The 17,724-nt window shown below is 35.9% G+C and overlaps 1 protein-coding gene across 7 annotated transcripts in view; it reads left to right on the top strand.

Annotated features, from left to right (window-relative positions):
• U2SURP (U2 snRNP associated SURP domain containing) overlaps positions 1-17,724 on the top strand; it is a 42,650-nt gene that overhangs the window by 6,282 nt on the left and 18,644 nt on the right. The window contains exons 2-17 of one of the 7 annotated variants that reach the window (XM_051782033.1): positions 700-747; positions 3,581-3,679; positions 4,776-4,890; positions 5,292-5,425; positions 6,566-6,607; positions 7,393-7,460; positions 8,741-8,835; positions 8,919-8,954; positions 9,057-9,139; positions 9,521-9,686; positions 10,113-10,324; positions 11,263-11,306; positions 14,493-14,597; positions 15,765-15,831; positions 15,917-16,080; positions 17,240-17,402. In XM_051782033.1, coding sequence (XP_051637993.1) covers positions 700-747; positions 3,581-3,679; positions 4,776-4,890; positions 5,292-5,425; positions 6,566-6,607; positions 7,393-7,460; positions 8,741-8,835; positions 8,919-8,954; positions 9,057-9,139; positions 9,521-9,686; positions 10,113-10,324; positions 11,263-11,306; positions 14,493-14,597; positions 15,765-15,831; positions 15,917-16,080; positions 17,240-17,402 — 1,641 coding nt within the window. Of the gene's footprint in view, positions 1-699; positions 748-3,580; positions 3,680-4,775; positions 4,891-5,291; positions 5,426-6,565; positions 6,608-7,392; positions 7,461-8,740; positions 8,836-8,918; positions 8,955-9,056; positions 9,140-9,520; positions 9,687-10,112; positions 10,325-11,262; positions 11,307-14,492; positions 14,598-15,764; positions 15,836-15,916; positions 16,081-17,239; positions 17,403-17,724 lie in introns of those variants that run through there. The other 6 variants (XM_051782035.1, XM_051782034.1, XM_051782036.1 and 3 more) reach the window with 6 other exon arrangements.

Here is a 17,724-nt window from a genome sequence, read left to right as displayed (position 1 = left end):
GAAATCTTTTATTTTGACTTAAAAAGCAATTGAGATATGAATTGTGCATCAGGCAGTAATGTGTTAATAGTAGATGTTATATCATTGAGGGATTTGTTATATCAGTTTTCTGGGATTTGGGCATTACATAATTTAAAAGTGTGTTCTCCATCAGTTAAGCTCATTTAAAAACCTGATTTTGTATATGCTGGTTTACAGTGTAAAGCAATAATGTCAGTTAGTACATACTCACAAATTGGACTTAAATTAGTGTTCCTGAGGTGGCCAGCTTCCATCTGTATACAATATACTAAGATCAGTTTGGAAATTATTTATAGTAAGCAAAAAGTAATCAAGCACTTGATGTAATCTTTAACAGCCTTTAATGGCAGTTCTTGCAGATGCAATGTAACCAACTTTTTTTTTTCCTTATAGTGCTGTTAGTGGTGTGTTTATAAAATCCAACTGTGGAAATTTAGATGTTTTTAGTGGTAACAAGAACAGTCTATCTTTAATACCTTATTTACCTTATATTGACATTGTTCCTGATGTGACCTGTTCAGATATATCATTAAAATACATTAAATATATCTTTGTTCTTGTGTATTTGGATGTTGAAATTGAAATGAAAATCACATTCAGGGAACTGAATAAAAAAGCCCTGAGGTTGTTTGTCTGTTACTTGTTCTGTGCCTCACCTGCTCTTCATTCTCTCTTCAGGGCAGGGGGCCAGATGCAGTACACACCACTGGATCTGCTGATTCACATGTAAGTCCAAAATATTTTAAAACAAACAAACAAAAAACCAAAACCAAAATTCCAGTGAAACCCACAAACTCAAAATAGGCCTGTTTTTAAAGAAAACTCCTTGCTGCAGGCAGAGCCTGGTGCATTGGATATGTAACCTGTAGGTGTTTGCAAATGAACCATTGATTTTCATGTTTAAAAATATTCCTTGAAACTTTCAAAACAACCAGCAGTGTAGGAAGCTGTGCTGCAGTATTGCATTCAGAATAGATCCTTGGACAGGAAGGAGCTGTAAGGACTCTCTGTAGGTTTGTCTCTTACACTGAGGAATAGCTGAAAATAAGAGATGATCAGTGTAAGAGTCAGGATATCGAAGAGCCTTTTTGCATACAGTTGGCTTCTCAAAGGTGAGTTAGTATGGCCCTAATTCCATCCTTTATTTTGCTTTCTGATGGAATACACTTAGAGCAAAAGGTTAGAGAAATTCCCTGATCTCACTGGCCACCCCACCCCCTACCCCCTGAGTAGAGAGACCTTTGCCTGGTTGTAGGGTTGGCATTTTGCATGAAGACCCATCTATTTCTGAGCTAAAATGAAAATAGGCAGGAAGAGCCAAACAGAAAGTTAAAACCAGACAATTCATTCTGTGGTTTGGATTTTCTTCAAAATTTCAGTTTGATTTTGTGTATGCAAAAGTCAATTACCAGCTGTTAAATTGCCTGTAAGGTAGCATTATTCAAGTGGTGATAGCAGACATATTTCCTAAAGAAGTAGGTCATTTTATTGATTTGCTTTACTTGCTACAATTTGGAAAATTACCCTAAAATCTCTTTTGAATGTTTTGTGCTGTTGAAGGAACTGGGACTTCAGTACTTTGTGCCACTTCACAGTCAATGCAGTGTTCTGTTTAAGGAGTTTGCTGTCATACAGATATTTGATTACTCAGCTGCAAGTTGTTTCTTTGCTTCTGTCATTTGCTTTACCCTTTTCTTGGTTTTTTTTCCATTTTTTGAAGGAGGAAGGCCTTCAAGTTTTGTATAGTTCTATTGTTAGGAGTTCTGTGAAGCTGTAAATGGGTAATAATAATGTTACAGTTGCCTGCTGGAATCTAACTAACATCAGTTCAATCCTATTAACTTTATATTGCTCCAGCCACTTCGAAGGTCTTGGTTTGTTTTTTATTCCTGAGACCCTTCCAAAACCGAGGAGATCTTTAGTGCCAGAACTCTTTTATCTCACAGCTGCTTCCTGTATGTCACTGGAACATACATTCACGTGGCTGACCTGCAGGTATCCTGTAACATTAATGGGAGAGATTATGTTCTGATGCCAGGATAAGCCTTGGGTAGGAGTGTGGTGTTTGTTCTGTCGGCAGTGCTGTGCCATATGCCCATGTTTGCCAAGGTTGTATGTATATTGTTTGTCAGACTGAAATATAAGCTGTTTCTCAGACAACTGGAAAACTGGATTTTATTAAATTTAAAAACACACAGATGCATTAAAAGCTTCTGATAAAACTGTCTCAGCAGCTCATGTTGACAAACATGGTGTCATAAACCAGATAACTTCACAAACAAGGCTGCATTCATTTGTAACTGATAGCTTTCCTTTCAGTGATGAAGCAGGGAACACTTCTCAAAGAAATGTGAGCTGTTTGGTAATATGCTTGGCAGAGATCTAAGAGGTGTTTGTGATACTAAGCAAGGATTATAAACTGGAGATATTTCAGCTTGTTTTTCATTGTGCTTTTTTATGTAAAAAAATTTCTACTAGGAAGCTGATACTAGAAGTAAAACTCTTTACAAAGAAAGTTGTTCCTCGAGGAAACTCTTTGCAGTTGGTGTCAGAAATTTTCTCGTAATATGACAGTTGAGTTGTTCACCTGATTTGTCTTGATGTTTTATTGAGCTGGTTTTTTTTTTAAGACCTGTCATTGCAAAAAGGGTAATTTTAAGCATCACTGTGCACTGTGTAAGAGCACTACAGATATTTTGAAGATGAGGCTGATAGCTTATGTTTTGCTCCTGTGGGTCTTTGTTCTTGTGCTGATTCTTTATGAATTGCTGTGTTAAACTTGGAATTTCCGGAGAAGTTTCTTATCATCTCTCTGTTTTTACTTCCCATTACCCATGTCTTTGGAACATGCTTTTCATCCTGCTGTCTTTCTTCTCTTGACACTTTACTGGCTGTTAACTCCCTGAATAAAATCTTAAGAATTTTAATTCCATACTCCAGAAATTACTGTTACACATAGTGCTCCTTCATCAGGGTTTTGGAAAAAAATTCAAAAGAATCTAGGAGTTGAATGGGAGGTCTTTTGTTTTATTTACCTAGTAGCTGAAAACCTCTAGAATGCATTTTCTTCTTCAAGCATTTTACCTTGAAGCACAACTGAAATTTAGCATCCAGTTTGTTGTTCCATTACACCTGTTCAGCCTTGCACAAACATGATTCTGGCAAAAATAGTCAGTAATGCTTTTAGAACTTTTCTTTTTCCGTTGGCTTTTTGGTTTTGTTTTTCAGAAACTGCAATGATCAAAAGGGTACTGTCGTGCAAAGCATGTATTTCTGAAGGTTTATTAACTGCCTTCCATAGGGATAAGATCTCCAGGTTCTAACAGCAAGTGCCCTTCAGATTTCAGCTGTGTTTGAATGGGTCTATCAGAAGCTTCCTTATTAAACCCAATAGATTTAATTGGTTTTAGTTGTATTAGGTAATAACAACTTCAGAGATAAGTACAGGAAGCCTTTTCTTTGTTTTATTTAAGTTACTGGTCCAGATCAAGGTCAACAGTATCATTATTTTAACTGTTTTGTAAACAGTTTAATGTCTGTTTTCTGACTCCTTTTGCAGCCTCTAATGGAAAGTAAACTTAAAGCCTTCAGTATTGGCAAAATGAGTGCTGCCAAACGGACTCTGAGCAAGAAGGAGCAAGAAGAATTGAAAAAGAAGGTAATGGTGTACAGTGAAAATTTTACTTTGTATGCAGAACTGAAATAAATTTGCTTTTAGGTTGCAACCAGCTTTACCTCCAAATACCTTTATTTTGTTAACTGTAGCTCTCAAAGAATGAGAGTGAATTGTATTTTACATGTTTAATTTGTTTCTGGTATCCATGGCATTAAGATAGAGAGAGGCTTACTCTTTCCTTCTGTGTGAGAAATCAAGTTCTCTGGCTTCCTGAAATAGGAATTACAGTAATCTTTTGATTGTTATATTGCTCAAAAATGGGGACAGCCATCACCTTGAATAATTCTCTGTTCTTCATTTGCTTTCTGTCACTGAATTTCAGTAATTTGAAAGAGTACCTGTCATCTTTGAAATAGGTTCAGTACACATGCTTGTTATTCTGTTAAACATAATTTTGTCTAATGGCTTTATTTAGAGTTAATACAAATCTTAAAATTTGATGCTGCATTTTAGATTACTCAGGAATGTCCAAATTTTAGAAATATGTAGCTGGTGGTTGGTAAGGTGAAAGTTTTGGAAATACTGGGCTTTGAACTTTACACACACAACTCATACTGTATTTCAGTGGCTTATCTCCTACCAGGTTGTTGGAAATACTGGCCTAAAGATCATGGCAGTGCTAAATTCAGTGTCTCAGCTTAAGTCACTGAAGTAACTTGTTCTCTGGGGAATACAGAAAGGTGATCCTGCTGTTGATCTGTGGCCACGTGGGTTGATTGTGATGGGTAGGATGGAATGGGCACTGTTCTCTCCTGCTGAGGTCAGCAAAGCTCCAGGCTCATAATGCTGGTCTTTGATAAGAGCTTTTCTATTTGGCATCTTTTGAATGTTAAATTGCTGTGTAAACTCTTGTGAGGGAACAGTCATATTGGAGGCCTTACTGGCTTTGTGTCTTCTGTGTCGTGTTCTTCCCACATTTCTCAGAAATTTGAATTGCCTAAAATTGAACCTGCTTTGATGCCGTTTGTAGCTTGAATTCTAGAAAATAAAAAGGATTGTCACATAGCTAATTTAAGAGTAACTGTCTAGTGAAGGTTGTTCTGCAATGATAGTAAATAGATGAACATTTGCTGTGTAGGAGGATGAGAAGGCTGCTGCAGAAATTTATGAAGAATTCCTAGCTGCCTTTGAAGGAGGTGATGGTGGTAAAGTGAAAACATTTGTAAGAGGAGGAATCGTTAATGCATCTAAAGGTATAACTAATCCTTTTTTGGGGGTGGTGGGTCATTTGGCTTTGAGTAGAGATGGAGATTGGCTTTGAATTGCATTTTAAAATTGGTATGTTACATCAGAAGCAGAAAAGAAAGCTTAATGCTAAAATCTGCTCTATGCTTTGACTCACTTAGGTGGGCAGTGACGTGACTTGTCTTTTAAACTTAAGAGGAAAAAATGCTTTGTTTTAAAATACCTAATCTTTGCTCTTTTTCTTCATATTAAAAGATGTTAAATTATGTAAAGTTCCTATTATCTCTTTTTTAAATAAAATTATATATTGGATTGAATGACCGAGACTGAAGAACAGCCTTCTTTCTAATGAACAGTGTTGTGCAGCATTCGTTAGTAAAATTTGCTTTTAATTTGCCTTTAATTTCAGAGGAGCATGAAACAGATGAAAAACGGGGTAAAATCTATAAGCCTTCGTCACGATTTTCAGATCAAAAAAATCAACCAAGTCAGCCATCCAACGAGAAGCCTCCATCCCTCCTCATGATCGAAACCAAAAAGCCTGTAAGTTTCTTGCTTGAATATTAACCCCACACTGAAATATTTAGAATTGCTTAGAAAAAGGGCCGTGTGATCTTGCAGAGTAGCTTTACCTGCATTTATCACATACTGAAAGAAGGTGGACATTTTGCTGTGCCTAATGCCATGGCAGATAAGAAGGTGGTGAAATGCAGAGGCCCAGGAGCCCTGTGTCCAGCAGGATGCACCTGGTACTGCCCGGCCATGTGGCTGCTCCAGGTTTGTGCTGTGTTCCTGGTAACTGGGACAGACTTCTCAGGGGTGCTAATTTAGTGACTGTTGGAAAGGAACAGCATCTTCAGCCCTGAGAATTTCTGAAGTTTCAGAAGCAGTTCTTGCTGCCATCTGGTTTTAGGTTTTTTTAGCTTAAACCCAAAAAATAATTTGACCTTTGCATTAATCCAAGGTTTTCTTGATGAGGTTCTTTGATTTATTTTTTTTTTTGTGGCGAAATTTGAGAAGTCTCTTTAGAAGTCCCTCTTTGAGTTGTACAAATAAATTGTAGAACTTGCACAGTTTTGAAGCTGAACACCTTGTTTTTATTTAATTTAGTTTGTCTTCTGCATGGTTTGATAGTTTATTTTTCTTGTAAATGAAGATTTCATCATAAAAAATAATGGAAATATTATGAACAAACATGGTCTTCGAGTCAAGTGATAATTACATATGATTACTGTTACTGCTGTAGATGTGTAATGAATGTCTTGGTTGTCTTAAAGTCTTTTGATAGAACTTACTACAATTTTAAAGCTTAAGTGAAACATGTACCATGCTGCCTGTTAGGGTGGGAAATGAGATGTAATGTGATAATTGTGGGCAGTTTCATCCCAACCTCCTTCCAGCTTTAAACAACTCTCAGTTTTAGACTAGTGGGGTAATACTGGATGGCAGTTTTGATTTTCATTGTATGTAAAGCTCTACAGTTGCAGGGATGAATTGTAGCATTTTTTTATTATGCTGAGCTCTGTTCTGTCGTATGCAAGTGTTTGTACTGTAAGAATATTACTGCTTTTCAAACTTGTCATAAATACTTATGAAGTAATGCAATCAGTTTACTCACTTGCCCTCACTTGTCCAATGGTGATTGAAGATAATGAGGTAAAAATGATTTTATTTATTTGGCAGACCCTCCCCAAAAACAAAAACAAACAAACAACTTTGCCTGGGGTGAGTAGGAAGTCCAGTTTTTCCAAAGATGTAGTGTGTAACACAATAAATATTTTGTATGTCTGCCTATTGGAAACGTTTTCATTTAAATTTGGTTATATGAAAGCAATGTTGTTGAAGATAAAATTTCACATGAGTTAGTTAAGGAACATATATTACTGTTAAAGAAAAGTACTATTGCAGTATCCATATTCTTTGTCATTCAAGAGTTTTTTCTGAGGATCTTGAACCATTTAGAGTAACTGTTTATTCAGATTGTATTTACATCCAAAAGGAAGCAAGAGAAGGAAATTCTTTTCAAATAGAATGTTTGTGGATAAAATAATTGAATATATATATATATATGTAAAATAATTTACATATATATGTACACACATCCATCAAATTAATTAGAGCATGACAGATTGCTAGGAGCCTAATTAGCATCTTAACTTCCAAGTGGAACAAACTGACAAAATACTTCAGTTATTTTAAATTTGGATGTTGTAGAGAGTGTTAGATCACACATGCTGCATTTTAAGAATGAGAAGTAACAAAGTTTAGTTTAAACTATCCTTAATTTTATATTTTCTAGCTTTGTGTTTGATAGCACTCAGTCTGAATGTTTTCAAGTCTGTTTGGTTGGTGTTTTGTTTTGGTTTTTTTTTTCTCCTGTAGTTTACTTCGTTTGAAAGCTGTGGGTAAAATATGCATGGAAATTATCTAAAGTTTTGTTATATACTTATGGTTTTTAATTTTGTTCATTTTGTCTTCTGAAATGTTGTCTTATATATCTTTAATTTTAGCCATTGAAGAAAGGAGAGAAGGAAAAGAAAAAGAGTAATTTGGAACTTTTTAAAGAAGAATTAAAGCAGTAAGTTTGACTAGTTTTTACTGTAAATAAAGAAGATCCAAGGTTTTTGCCTTGTTTTACAGACAGTATTTGGGATCATTCGTGCAGAGCTGTTTCCTGAAGGTTTTTATTTTGTTTTCCCCCAGATGCTTGTGAAATAACTTAATTAACACATAATTACTCCCATTGCTGATGGACTTGGCCTTGGCCAGCACTGGGTCCGCCTTGGAGCTGCCTGGGCTTGGCTTTGTCAGACACAGGGGAAGCTTCTGGCAGCTTCTGCCAGAGGTCACCCCTGTAACCCCCCAGTACCAAAACCTGTCCCCCAAACCCAGTACAGGGAGGGAGCAGAGACTGGGGGGAATTTGAAATATCTGTCAGACTTGGGAAGAATAGGTTTTATCAGTGTGTCTAAAGTATATCCAGAGGAATATGAGGTTGAGCTGTTGTGGTAATGCAGAAATAAGAGTTGTAATTGAAGTCTAGAGATGCACTTTAACTTGTGTAACATTAAAACCAAACTGAATAATGCTTCAAAAAGCAGATTCTTTCACTTTTGAATGTGTAATACAACAGAAAGAGTAGCACATATATTGAGTGCAACTGAGTACCATGTATTTATCCTGATGTTAAAGATGGAAAACAAAATAATCTGCATGCATTAGAAAACAATTAGTGCAACATTTTAAATCCATACATGGCTTTTGTCATTAATATCTGAGCTTCAGTGCTGCCTGTTCGTTGGTATGAATGAGTTGACTGGACAGCCTTGTATTCCTGGTGCACAATATCTTCATATCAGAAGAACCAAATGGTTACTGTTTGAGTACTATCCCCAGAGGTATAAACTGAAACAAAATCCTGTATGTTCTGGCAATAGTCATTTGTGTGTGCCCGTGGGTGTGGCCTTAGAAAAGGTAGCAGGAGAAAGAGACACTAAAGAGTTGTGTGCATCTTGAGAAGTCATCTCAATGGGCAGTGGATCTCTGACAGTTGGATGTGGAATTGGAGTCACTTTTTCAGAGCACAGTTCTTATTCTGGTCTTGCAAACTGCTTCTCAAATCAAGTTAATTCTGTTTGAGGATAAAATACCCTGACAGTATGAATGAGGAAACATGCAGCTGGAATCATTCCAGTTGATGAAACAGAAGTTCAAACATATTGGCAATTTTAAATTTTTAACAAACCTGTCATTTCATATTAAGAATTCTCATAATTCTAAAGTTGTTTAAATCAAAATTATAGAAAAAAACTTTCAAAATGGTTTTAAGTTGTTACTTGCATCCAACTTGTTTTGCAGAATACAAGAGGAGCGTGATGAAAGACACAAAACAAAAGGTAGATTGAGTCGTTTTGAACCACCCCAGTCTGATTCAGATGGGCAGCGTCGCTCAAGTAAGTAGATGTTATTTTTGGTGTTAGTTTGGGCTACAAAATTTGTGGACTAAATGGTACATATTTTTCTTCCTTTTATTCAGTGGATGCTCCTTCAAGAAGAAACAGATCATCTGGTGGTAATATAGATTCTTTTCTTACTGAATTTAATGTTGTCATTTAAATGCACAGCAGGGATTATGACTTTTTTTTTTTGTTTTTGTTTTCCTCTGTCCTTTTAGTACTGGATGATTATGCACCAGGTTCACATGATGTTGGAGATCCAAGCACAACAAATTTATATCTTGGCAACATTAATCCACAGGTAAGTTTGGAGCCAGGGAATGCAGTGCTGGCATGTTTGGGTCTAGGTCAGTTTTTTTGTAGTATTCCTTGAAATAAATGCTCTGTACATATTGCTGCAAAAGTTAAGGTTTAGACTACCAATCATTAGCTCCGTTAAAATTGTTTTTCCATGGATATCTCCAGGCAAGGTGGATCATATCTCAAAAATTTGAGTGTGCTCAGTTAAAAATGCAATATTTAAATTCTTATTTTTTGCAGTAGATTGCACTGGGGAGGTATCAATGAAGTGTTGTGTTTCAAGAAACTGAAAAAATTAAAATTTCAACAACTGGACAATAATATGAACAAATGTCATAGAAATAAAGTAGCAAAATGCTAAATTTTTACCTTTTTTGTGTAGATGAATGAAGAGATGTTATGTCAAGAATTTGGACGCTTTGGACCATTAGCGAGTGTTAAAATTATGTGGCCAAGAACAGATGAAGAAAGAGCAAGAGAAAGAAATTGTGGCTTTGTTGCCTTTATGAACAGGAGAGATGCTGAAAGAGCATTGAAGAATTTAAATGGTAAATGGATTTCTCAGTTTGGAGCTGTAATAATCTTTGTAGGAATATTGAGGAGGAACTGTAAGCTCATTTTCAGATCGTTTTATCAGACTAGTGATACATATTCTGTAACTCCAGTAGATCCCAGGCTGGCAGTGACTTTAGTTTACACTGTCTTTTTTACTGGCAGGTGAGTGTTGTTAGACTAGAGTAACAGTGTATTGTAGTGTCCTGAACACACACTGGGGGAAGATTAATAAAACATTTCATGTCCTAGGCCTTCATTTGCACATGTTGTAGTCTGATAGATGTGATACAGTAATCAAACATGTAAGTGAAAGGTAAACCATGACAGGCAACCTAAATGCTGCACTCACATGGAGAAACCTTGAGTGATGCAGAGCCAGTTTATAACGTGATGGGTTTGTTTTCCTTTCACTTTTTCAGGCAAGATGATCATGTCGTTTGAAATGAAGCTGGGTTGGGGCAAAGCTGTACCTATTCCACCACATCCCATATACATTCCGCCTTCCATGATGGAGCACACCCTCCCACCTCCTCCGTCAGGACTGCCTTTTAACGCCCAGCCCAGGGAGAGATTGAAGAATCCTAATGCTCCAATGTTACCCCCACCAAAAAACAAGGAGGATTTTGAGAAGGTAACTTACAGTACCCTGGGCCATATCTCATTGTTAAATACTACATCTGTGACAGTATTGCAATGGCTTCATAGATTTGCATTGTTCAGCCTGACTCTGGCGGCCCTTAGTCTGCAAACTCACTGGCTCCCTGCTGTAGCCCAAGGGAACCTACTTAATTCCCGAAGCTCTGATTCATGTCTGTGTTAGGGGACAGTATATTGGCTCTTGATTAATTTAGTGCTGCTTAAAATCTGGCTATCATTTTCCCCCTCCAGGCTCCCTGGATTTTTTTCTCCTACGTCCCCCCCTTTTTTTGGCTGCCAAGTTGCGGTATCTAAATTGTTCTATTTAGAGAAAATCCTACATTTTAATTTGAGTAGCATTAGTTTTGCACTAGAGGAGTTGATGTATGTTGTGTATAAGGTAATTAATCTGGACATTGAGTAAGTATTTTATGCTACTTATGGAGTCAGTTTTCAAACTTTTTTTCTGGAATATTAGCTGATAAAAGGGTAAGTATCTTGTAATCACAAACCAACTTGATTTACATTTGTAAGAATTTATTGATTCTTTGAATGACACTTAATTGTCAGGGCTGTTTTCCGTAAGACTTGGGAATAAAGTAATACCAACGTGATCCAAGTCAAATAGTTTAGAATTTTCTCATAAACTTAAGAACTCCTTTCTTAATTATATTCAGCATAGTTCCTATTCAGTGCCTCAATGTACATTCTGACAGGAATGTTCTGATACTTTGCAATTAGTGAACCTTTATGGTTCGCTGACACAACCTTTGCATTTTGTGTAATTGCTTAGTTATAACTTCACAGCAGTGATTGCCTGCAAACTTGTGATAGATGTGTAGTATTTTCATTGCATATGTATATTTTTGCTTGTTACTTGTTAACAATACTCACATATTCTATGTTTATTATCTGATGTGACTTCATATACAGACTCTGTCGCAAGCCATAGTCAAAGTGGTTATCCCAACAGAAAGGTACATGTTTTTCTTTATTATTACTGATCTAAATATAGAAAATTTCCCCTTCGGAATTTTAAAGAAAAATGGTGATGTTGAGGAAAAGGTAATGGCTTGACTGAGCAATGGTTCTTTCATGACACCTGAAAGGAATGTGTGTGATTTACAGTCTTACTGTTCTTATCTTAATAACTCTTCTTTAGTGAGGGTAGATTTAAGTAATTATCTTTTGCATTTAATTTGAGCACTAGAGATAGTTGCAGGGTAATTTTGTGAGTGAACACTAGGGTGAAATAGCTTGTCTTACAGACACTACATAAGTCCTGGCATAAACCTCTGAGGACTGAGATGCAGCTGTGGGGCTTTTTAATTTTTTTTTTCTTTTTTTCACTTACATGTTTTATAACCAGTTCAATTAAAGATCACTTTTAATTTCTCCTATTTTTTTTTAAATGTGCAGCAGTTAATAATTTTGGTCACTTGAAAATGTAGTTTTGTATTATTGCAAGGAATTATTTTGGTCCCCAGCGCTGCTCCTGCCTTCACACTAGTCTAGGAATACTCTTGCTCAGTTAAGCTAAAACCCTTTCCCAAACATAGGAACACAACACTGTTTTAAAAGTAAAGAAGCACAAAAGATTACCAAATTCTCTTTGACATTGGCCTTGGTGAGCAACACCAGCTGAACTGTCTGCGGCAGCGGGGGACCAGGAAAACATCATGGGATGGATTGGGAAAGTATACAGTTTTTGACCAGACATTGGTACGATCGGCTCCAATAAATGTGGTTTTATTATAACTGAAAACCTTTTTTTTTGTTGGCCAACTTAAGCTAAATGACATTTTAAAATAATGCACTTTAAACTGTCGTTTTTTTACTACACTGTTTTAATTGTCACAAAGTCCCTTTTTTCTTTTTTTTGCGTGTGTGGGGGGGGCAGAAAGAGATTTGTGAACTAGTTATAGTGCATTAACATACTTGCCAATAGATGCTCAAATGCACTAGTATTTTTGATGAAATTATAGGACAAGACAGTTTTTGTTGGATAGAGACTTGAATAATTAGTGTGGCCAGGAGGAGTCTTGATTTGAGAAACATTGAGTATAGAACAAGTACTTGTGAAACTGTGCAGTGCTCACAGAGTAATTAGCTTTCAGAGAAAAAGATGTGTCCATTTTATTTACTGTAGTATTTCAAAATATGATAAAGTGTGATAAGAACTCATGTTAAATGAATTGTATTTGAAGATACTTTTAATTATTCTTTTCGTAATGACTTTCAGAGTTGCTAATGACAATTGCTAAGGCTATTACACAGTGCATCACATCATGCAAAAATGTCAGCTGACTTCAGTGGGATAATGTGTTTATTCTCCTTTAGTTAAAAATTTTCAATACCATTTTTATCATTTTTTACTTCTTAGTATTTTAAGCATAAAACCTTGAGTATATACAATCAGAGGTTTTTCTGAGAAATTCGCTTCCAAGTAGTCATGTCTTATACACCGAAACGCATTTAACAACCCCTTTCAGATATTGGATGTACTGGATCTGTTTTCATACATCTCAGGTCATCACAAAGCAGATGTTCTTGTTCAAGCATAAGCTGCTCTTACACAACTTTTTTTTTACTGGATGAAAGACAAATTAGATGAAAACCAGTGACATCTTTCTGCGGAAACCAGAAAAGATCACGTTGGACTTGCCTAAAAATAAAGGGATGGTGTAATAGCTCAAAGCTAATTGTAGATTTGTTTCTTACTGATGTTTTCAAATACAGTTCATATAACACTAAACTTTGAGAACACTGCTTTAAATAAAATGGCTACAGAATTGTTGAGACTTTGTCCTCTTTACAATGTTTCTGGGATTATAAAAAGCGGAGAGGAAAAATCAACTGATAGCTGTTTGATATTTTTTTTTGTGTGTGTAATATTTGAGGTAAAAGCAGATTCAATGCTAGATGGTCTAAAACAACATTTACTAAGTTTGCAGATGACAGGGACAGGTTTCTATTACAACATTTTTAAGTTGAATTTTTTTTGATCTAGTGCATTATATCTGTGGCAGAACTTGGAATACCCATGGTAGAAAATAGTCACATTACTAAGAAGTGATAGAAAATTCTTCAACTTTTCAATGTAGCAGTTATTGAACTTCAATAATTAAAAAAGTGCTAAAAAGAAATCTAAAGAAATGTAAAGAACCAAATCCATTTGTGGCATCTAAGAAAATAAATTAAAAAATGTAAAAATCTGTATTTTTTTTTTGTTTGCATCACATTCAAAGGACACGAGCTCTGAAGCTTTTGATATTTGTAGGTAACCTATTTTGAAAATTCAGGACCCTGTTTCCAAAAAACCCCAAAGGAGTGGAAACTGGTTATCATTATTTTTGATAAAGCTTATATGAGTGTCTGCTGTTACCATGCTTAGAAGGGATTCTTCATTTTTAGATGGGGCTTGAAAAATGTGCACTTCACATCCGCTCCTTGCCTGTCTCAGGATGTAGTGCTGAATGAAATGATGCAGATTTTTATTTTTTTTAATTGTGATTTGATTCACTTGGTTGTACGAGGGAGGGAACATGGGAAGGTATGACATGAAATGATAGACAGTTTTGGTCTATGCCAATAGTTGAGTCTTGACCAAAAGGAAATTATCTAAATTTTATAAAACCATTGCCTTGCTTGGCATCAAGAAGGCTATTTGCTTTTGCTTTCATACTTGAATAGTTTGAAAACTGAATGCAGTTTCTATTGAATATTCAAAAGTATGTGTGTTTTATTTTGAGCATAATGTTCAGCCACTTGTTCCCCTGTAGAACTTTAGCTGACACTTCAATCTTATTTCTAGACAATGTAGATGAGGGCTTAGTTTTTGATAGTTAATTACACTTTGGTGTTCAGTTGCCCATTTTTGTGTGTATCAGGCTTCTGCTAAGCAAGAGATGGTTGTAGGCTGTGGAAATTCAGGAAAGAGGTCTCCTCTTAAATTCTTACTCCACCAGTATGTTTGAATTCTTAGAATGCCCGTGTCTGTGATGCAAAGCTATAATATGTTCCATGTTACCTTATCTTTTATACAGATTTCCTAACAATACAGCAAAATAATCTCCTGCAGAGTTGTAGTATCTTAGGTGGAGTGTAGCTTTATATAGTGTTAGGTCTGAATCAATTTTTCTTTAACTGTGTTGTTGTTGTAGGAATTTGCTCGCTTTGATCCATCGAATGATAGAGTTTGTGGTTCGGGAAGGGCCCATGTTCGAAGCCATGATCATGAACCGAGAAATCAACAACCCCATGTTCAGGTGCTTATTACATTGCTTCACTTGAAACAGCACTAACTGTTTTCACTGGTGTTAGTATTTGGCATTTTTGAAATACTAATAAGAGTTGCTTTTACTGTGTCTATCTTTATGAGCAGATTTAAGCTGTACAAATGGTTATGCTGTCCATTTATAAAGGAGAATGCGTTTTTATTCCAGTTGTTACTAGTGTGTACATATAAATAAATAAAATACTGTACACACAAAATACATTTCTGTGTATATAAAATAAGTGACATTTAACACATACTTTTCTCAGGGAAAAGTCAGTGGAAGCAGTAGCATACATTTTAGAAAAAGAAAAAAATCCCCCCCGAAACAGCCAGTCTTAACTCCATGTGAAGTCTGCTCTTCCTGGAGCCTGATTTCTAACCTTTAGCAGGAGCTGGGAGTAATTTTTCTTTGATGTCAATGCAAATAGGATTAAACTTCAGCTGACATAGGGAAGTTGTGGGAATTTCCAGCTCTTGTCATTAATAGAATAAAAAAGGATCAATTTCCAACTTTCTTGTGAAATGCAGTCTCTGAAAAACGTTTTCAGGGAAATGCTACATGTCCTTTTAGCAATGCTTTATTTGCAAAAAGTTTGAAGTGCATCACTATGATTGTTATATATAAAGTGAGAAAATATGCAGGTCAAAATATCCTGACCATTAAAAATGGGCTGCTTGCTCCCCATACCCCCATCAGATATTGCCAGTGTTCTTACAGACAACTTAACTGGTGGAAAACTTCATGTTATTTAGTATTTGATCTGTCACCAAACTGTGTAACTACAAGCTCCTGCACCGCTTGTGCTGAGGTTGCAGTTGCTCTTGTAGTGATTCCTGGCACTGATGATTCCTCTGCTTTGCTGTGAGGTTGCACAGTTGTTCTTGCTGACCCTGTTCTGCTTTTAACTTTTGAGAAATGGTGTGCCTTTGTGGAGCTGTGCTCTCTGCTTTGCAGACTGTGTGTGTGTAACAGTTGCACATGCTCTGCCCAGCTGTGCTGTGGGTGCTCGTGTTTTTAGCTGTCTGGTGTTCACTTGGGGGCTAAGGTGGGATTCTGAACAGGGTTTGGTTATTTGTTTTTATTGCCTCCTTTGAATTTGCTTCCATTCAATGATTTGTAATATGTTTTATCTCTTTTCTTTGTGGTTTGCTTTAGGTTTTTATTTGAAAACCAGACTCCAGCCCATGTGTATTATAGGTGGAAACTTTATTCAATTCTTCAGGCAAGTAGAATTTTAGTGACAATTCATAACTTCAAGCATACTGAATTAGAAGAAGACAAAAATACAAATTGGGGTTTTTTTGTAGGGAGATGCTCCAACCAAGTGGAGGACAGAAGATTTCCGTATGTTCAAAAACGGGTCGTTTTGGAGGCCACCCCCGTTGAATCCATACTTGCATGGGATGTCTGAAGAGCAAGAAACAGAAGCGTTTGTGGAGGAACCAAACAAGAAGGGTGCACTTAAGGAAGAGTATGTACCACCATCCATTTATAGTGATGTTTTAGTTGCCAATCTGCTTGGTTTTCCTCTTGTGGTTGTTGTGTATTTTTGTATGGGTTTTTTTATATTTTATATATATATTGAATATTTTTGTATATTTTTTAATATATCATCCCTAAAATGTTGTCATACTTGTCATAGTATTATTTATGTGTCTGAGTGTCTCTTAAACTCAGTGCTTTTCAGTTAGTCTGTTTTGATCATACTTGTTGCTAAATATGTTCTGGGTTTGGTTAGATTTGTCATCACTGAACAACAAGTCCTTTCATTCCAGTTCTTACTAACCCTTAATTTGAAAGGGATTGGGAAGATGAGAGAGCTTTTCCTCACTTTCTGTTGCTGTCTGTAGGTGAGGATATACAGCACCTTTCCCAACACTTCATGAGATAAACAGTTATTATGATCTTAAACTTATTGATGCTGTTGATCAGGAATTAAAATTGGGAACAGTTGTTAATAAGCAGGAAGAGCCAGATCACCTGAGTTCTTTGCTGTGAATTGTCAGTGTGCTGTGCTAGTGGAAATAGAGACCTGGTTTTCTTGTGCTGCTGTTGTTCCAACTGTTATTAGCATATGGATTTTTTTTCTTGTTTTATTCTTCTCAGCATAGTTACTATACCAGTCATAGTTTTGAAGGCTTTAATTCACAATTTATTTCTTATACCTTCTTTTGGAAAGTCTCAAAAAGATACTTTTTTGAGAATGTTCTCTAAATATGGAGATCAGGGAAAATATGATGTAATTGTTTTTTACTGGCTTTCTGAATCTAGTGTTTCTTACTCCGTAGCAGAAATTACTTTAATGCTTTAGATTTACCCAGTTTGGTTTAGGCTTAAATCCAAAAAGATAATTACCTTATCAGAGAAACTGATGTGTTGCATTAGGTATTTCTCAGTTATTTTTCCTTGATTTCTCTATGTAGTCAAGACTTGAGTGGGAATTTTTTGCGCTTTATGTAACGTTGATGCATAAATTCATGAACCACTGAAAGAACTGAGGTAATGGAATATAAAAACATTTAAAATTGCTTTTCTTGTAAAGATGGAAAATTAAAAAACATCATTAAATGAAAATTCCCAAAAGTACCTTTAACTTTATATTGAAAGTGTTAAAATTCCTGCTATTTCAGACAGAGGGACAAACTAGAGGAAATTCTCCGGGGATTAACCCCTCGGAAGAATGATATTGGTGATGCAATGGTTTTCTGCCTAAATAATGCGGAAGCTGCTGAAGAAATTGTTGACTGCATCACAGAATCACTGTCCATTCTCAAGACTCCTCTTCCTAAGAAGGTGTGTAGATTTTCTACATTCTTGTTTTTTGGGGGGAAGAGCTCACTTAGCAGCATGAGCATGTAATTTGTCAGCATTATTTCATGAGTTTCAGATAATGTTGAGGTTTGGTACTAAAAGGTGGGCTTGGATTTAAATATGCTTTTTTCCTGGAATTTTGTTACATATTTTTAATTTTTCTGGACTTGCTTGTAAACAATGTTCTGCCTTACTGTGAAGTTGAAAACATCATAATGATCTGTTCAAACAAGGCAGTTAAAATTAGAATGTTGTGATTCCTCCTTTGTAATACTGTGTTAATATGTTAGTACCCTCAAGCATA

The sequence above is a fragment of the Manacus candei genome, unplaced genomic scaffold, assembly GCF_025592945.1.
Source record: "Manacus candei isolate 608988 ecotype Guabito, Panama unplaced genomic scaffold, ASM2559294v1 h1tg000015l, whole genome shotgun sequence".
Lineage (NCBI taxonomy): Eukaryota > Metazoa > Chordata > Aves > Passeriformes > Pipridae > Manacus > Manacus candei.
This window is presented reverse-complemented; position numbering and strand designations above follow the sequence as displayed.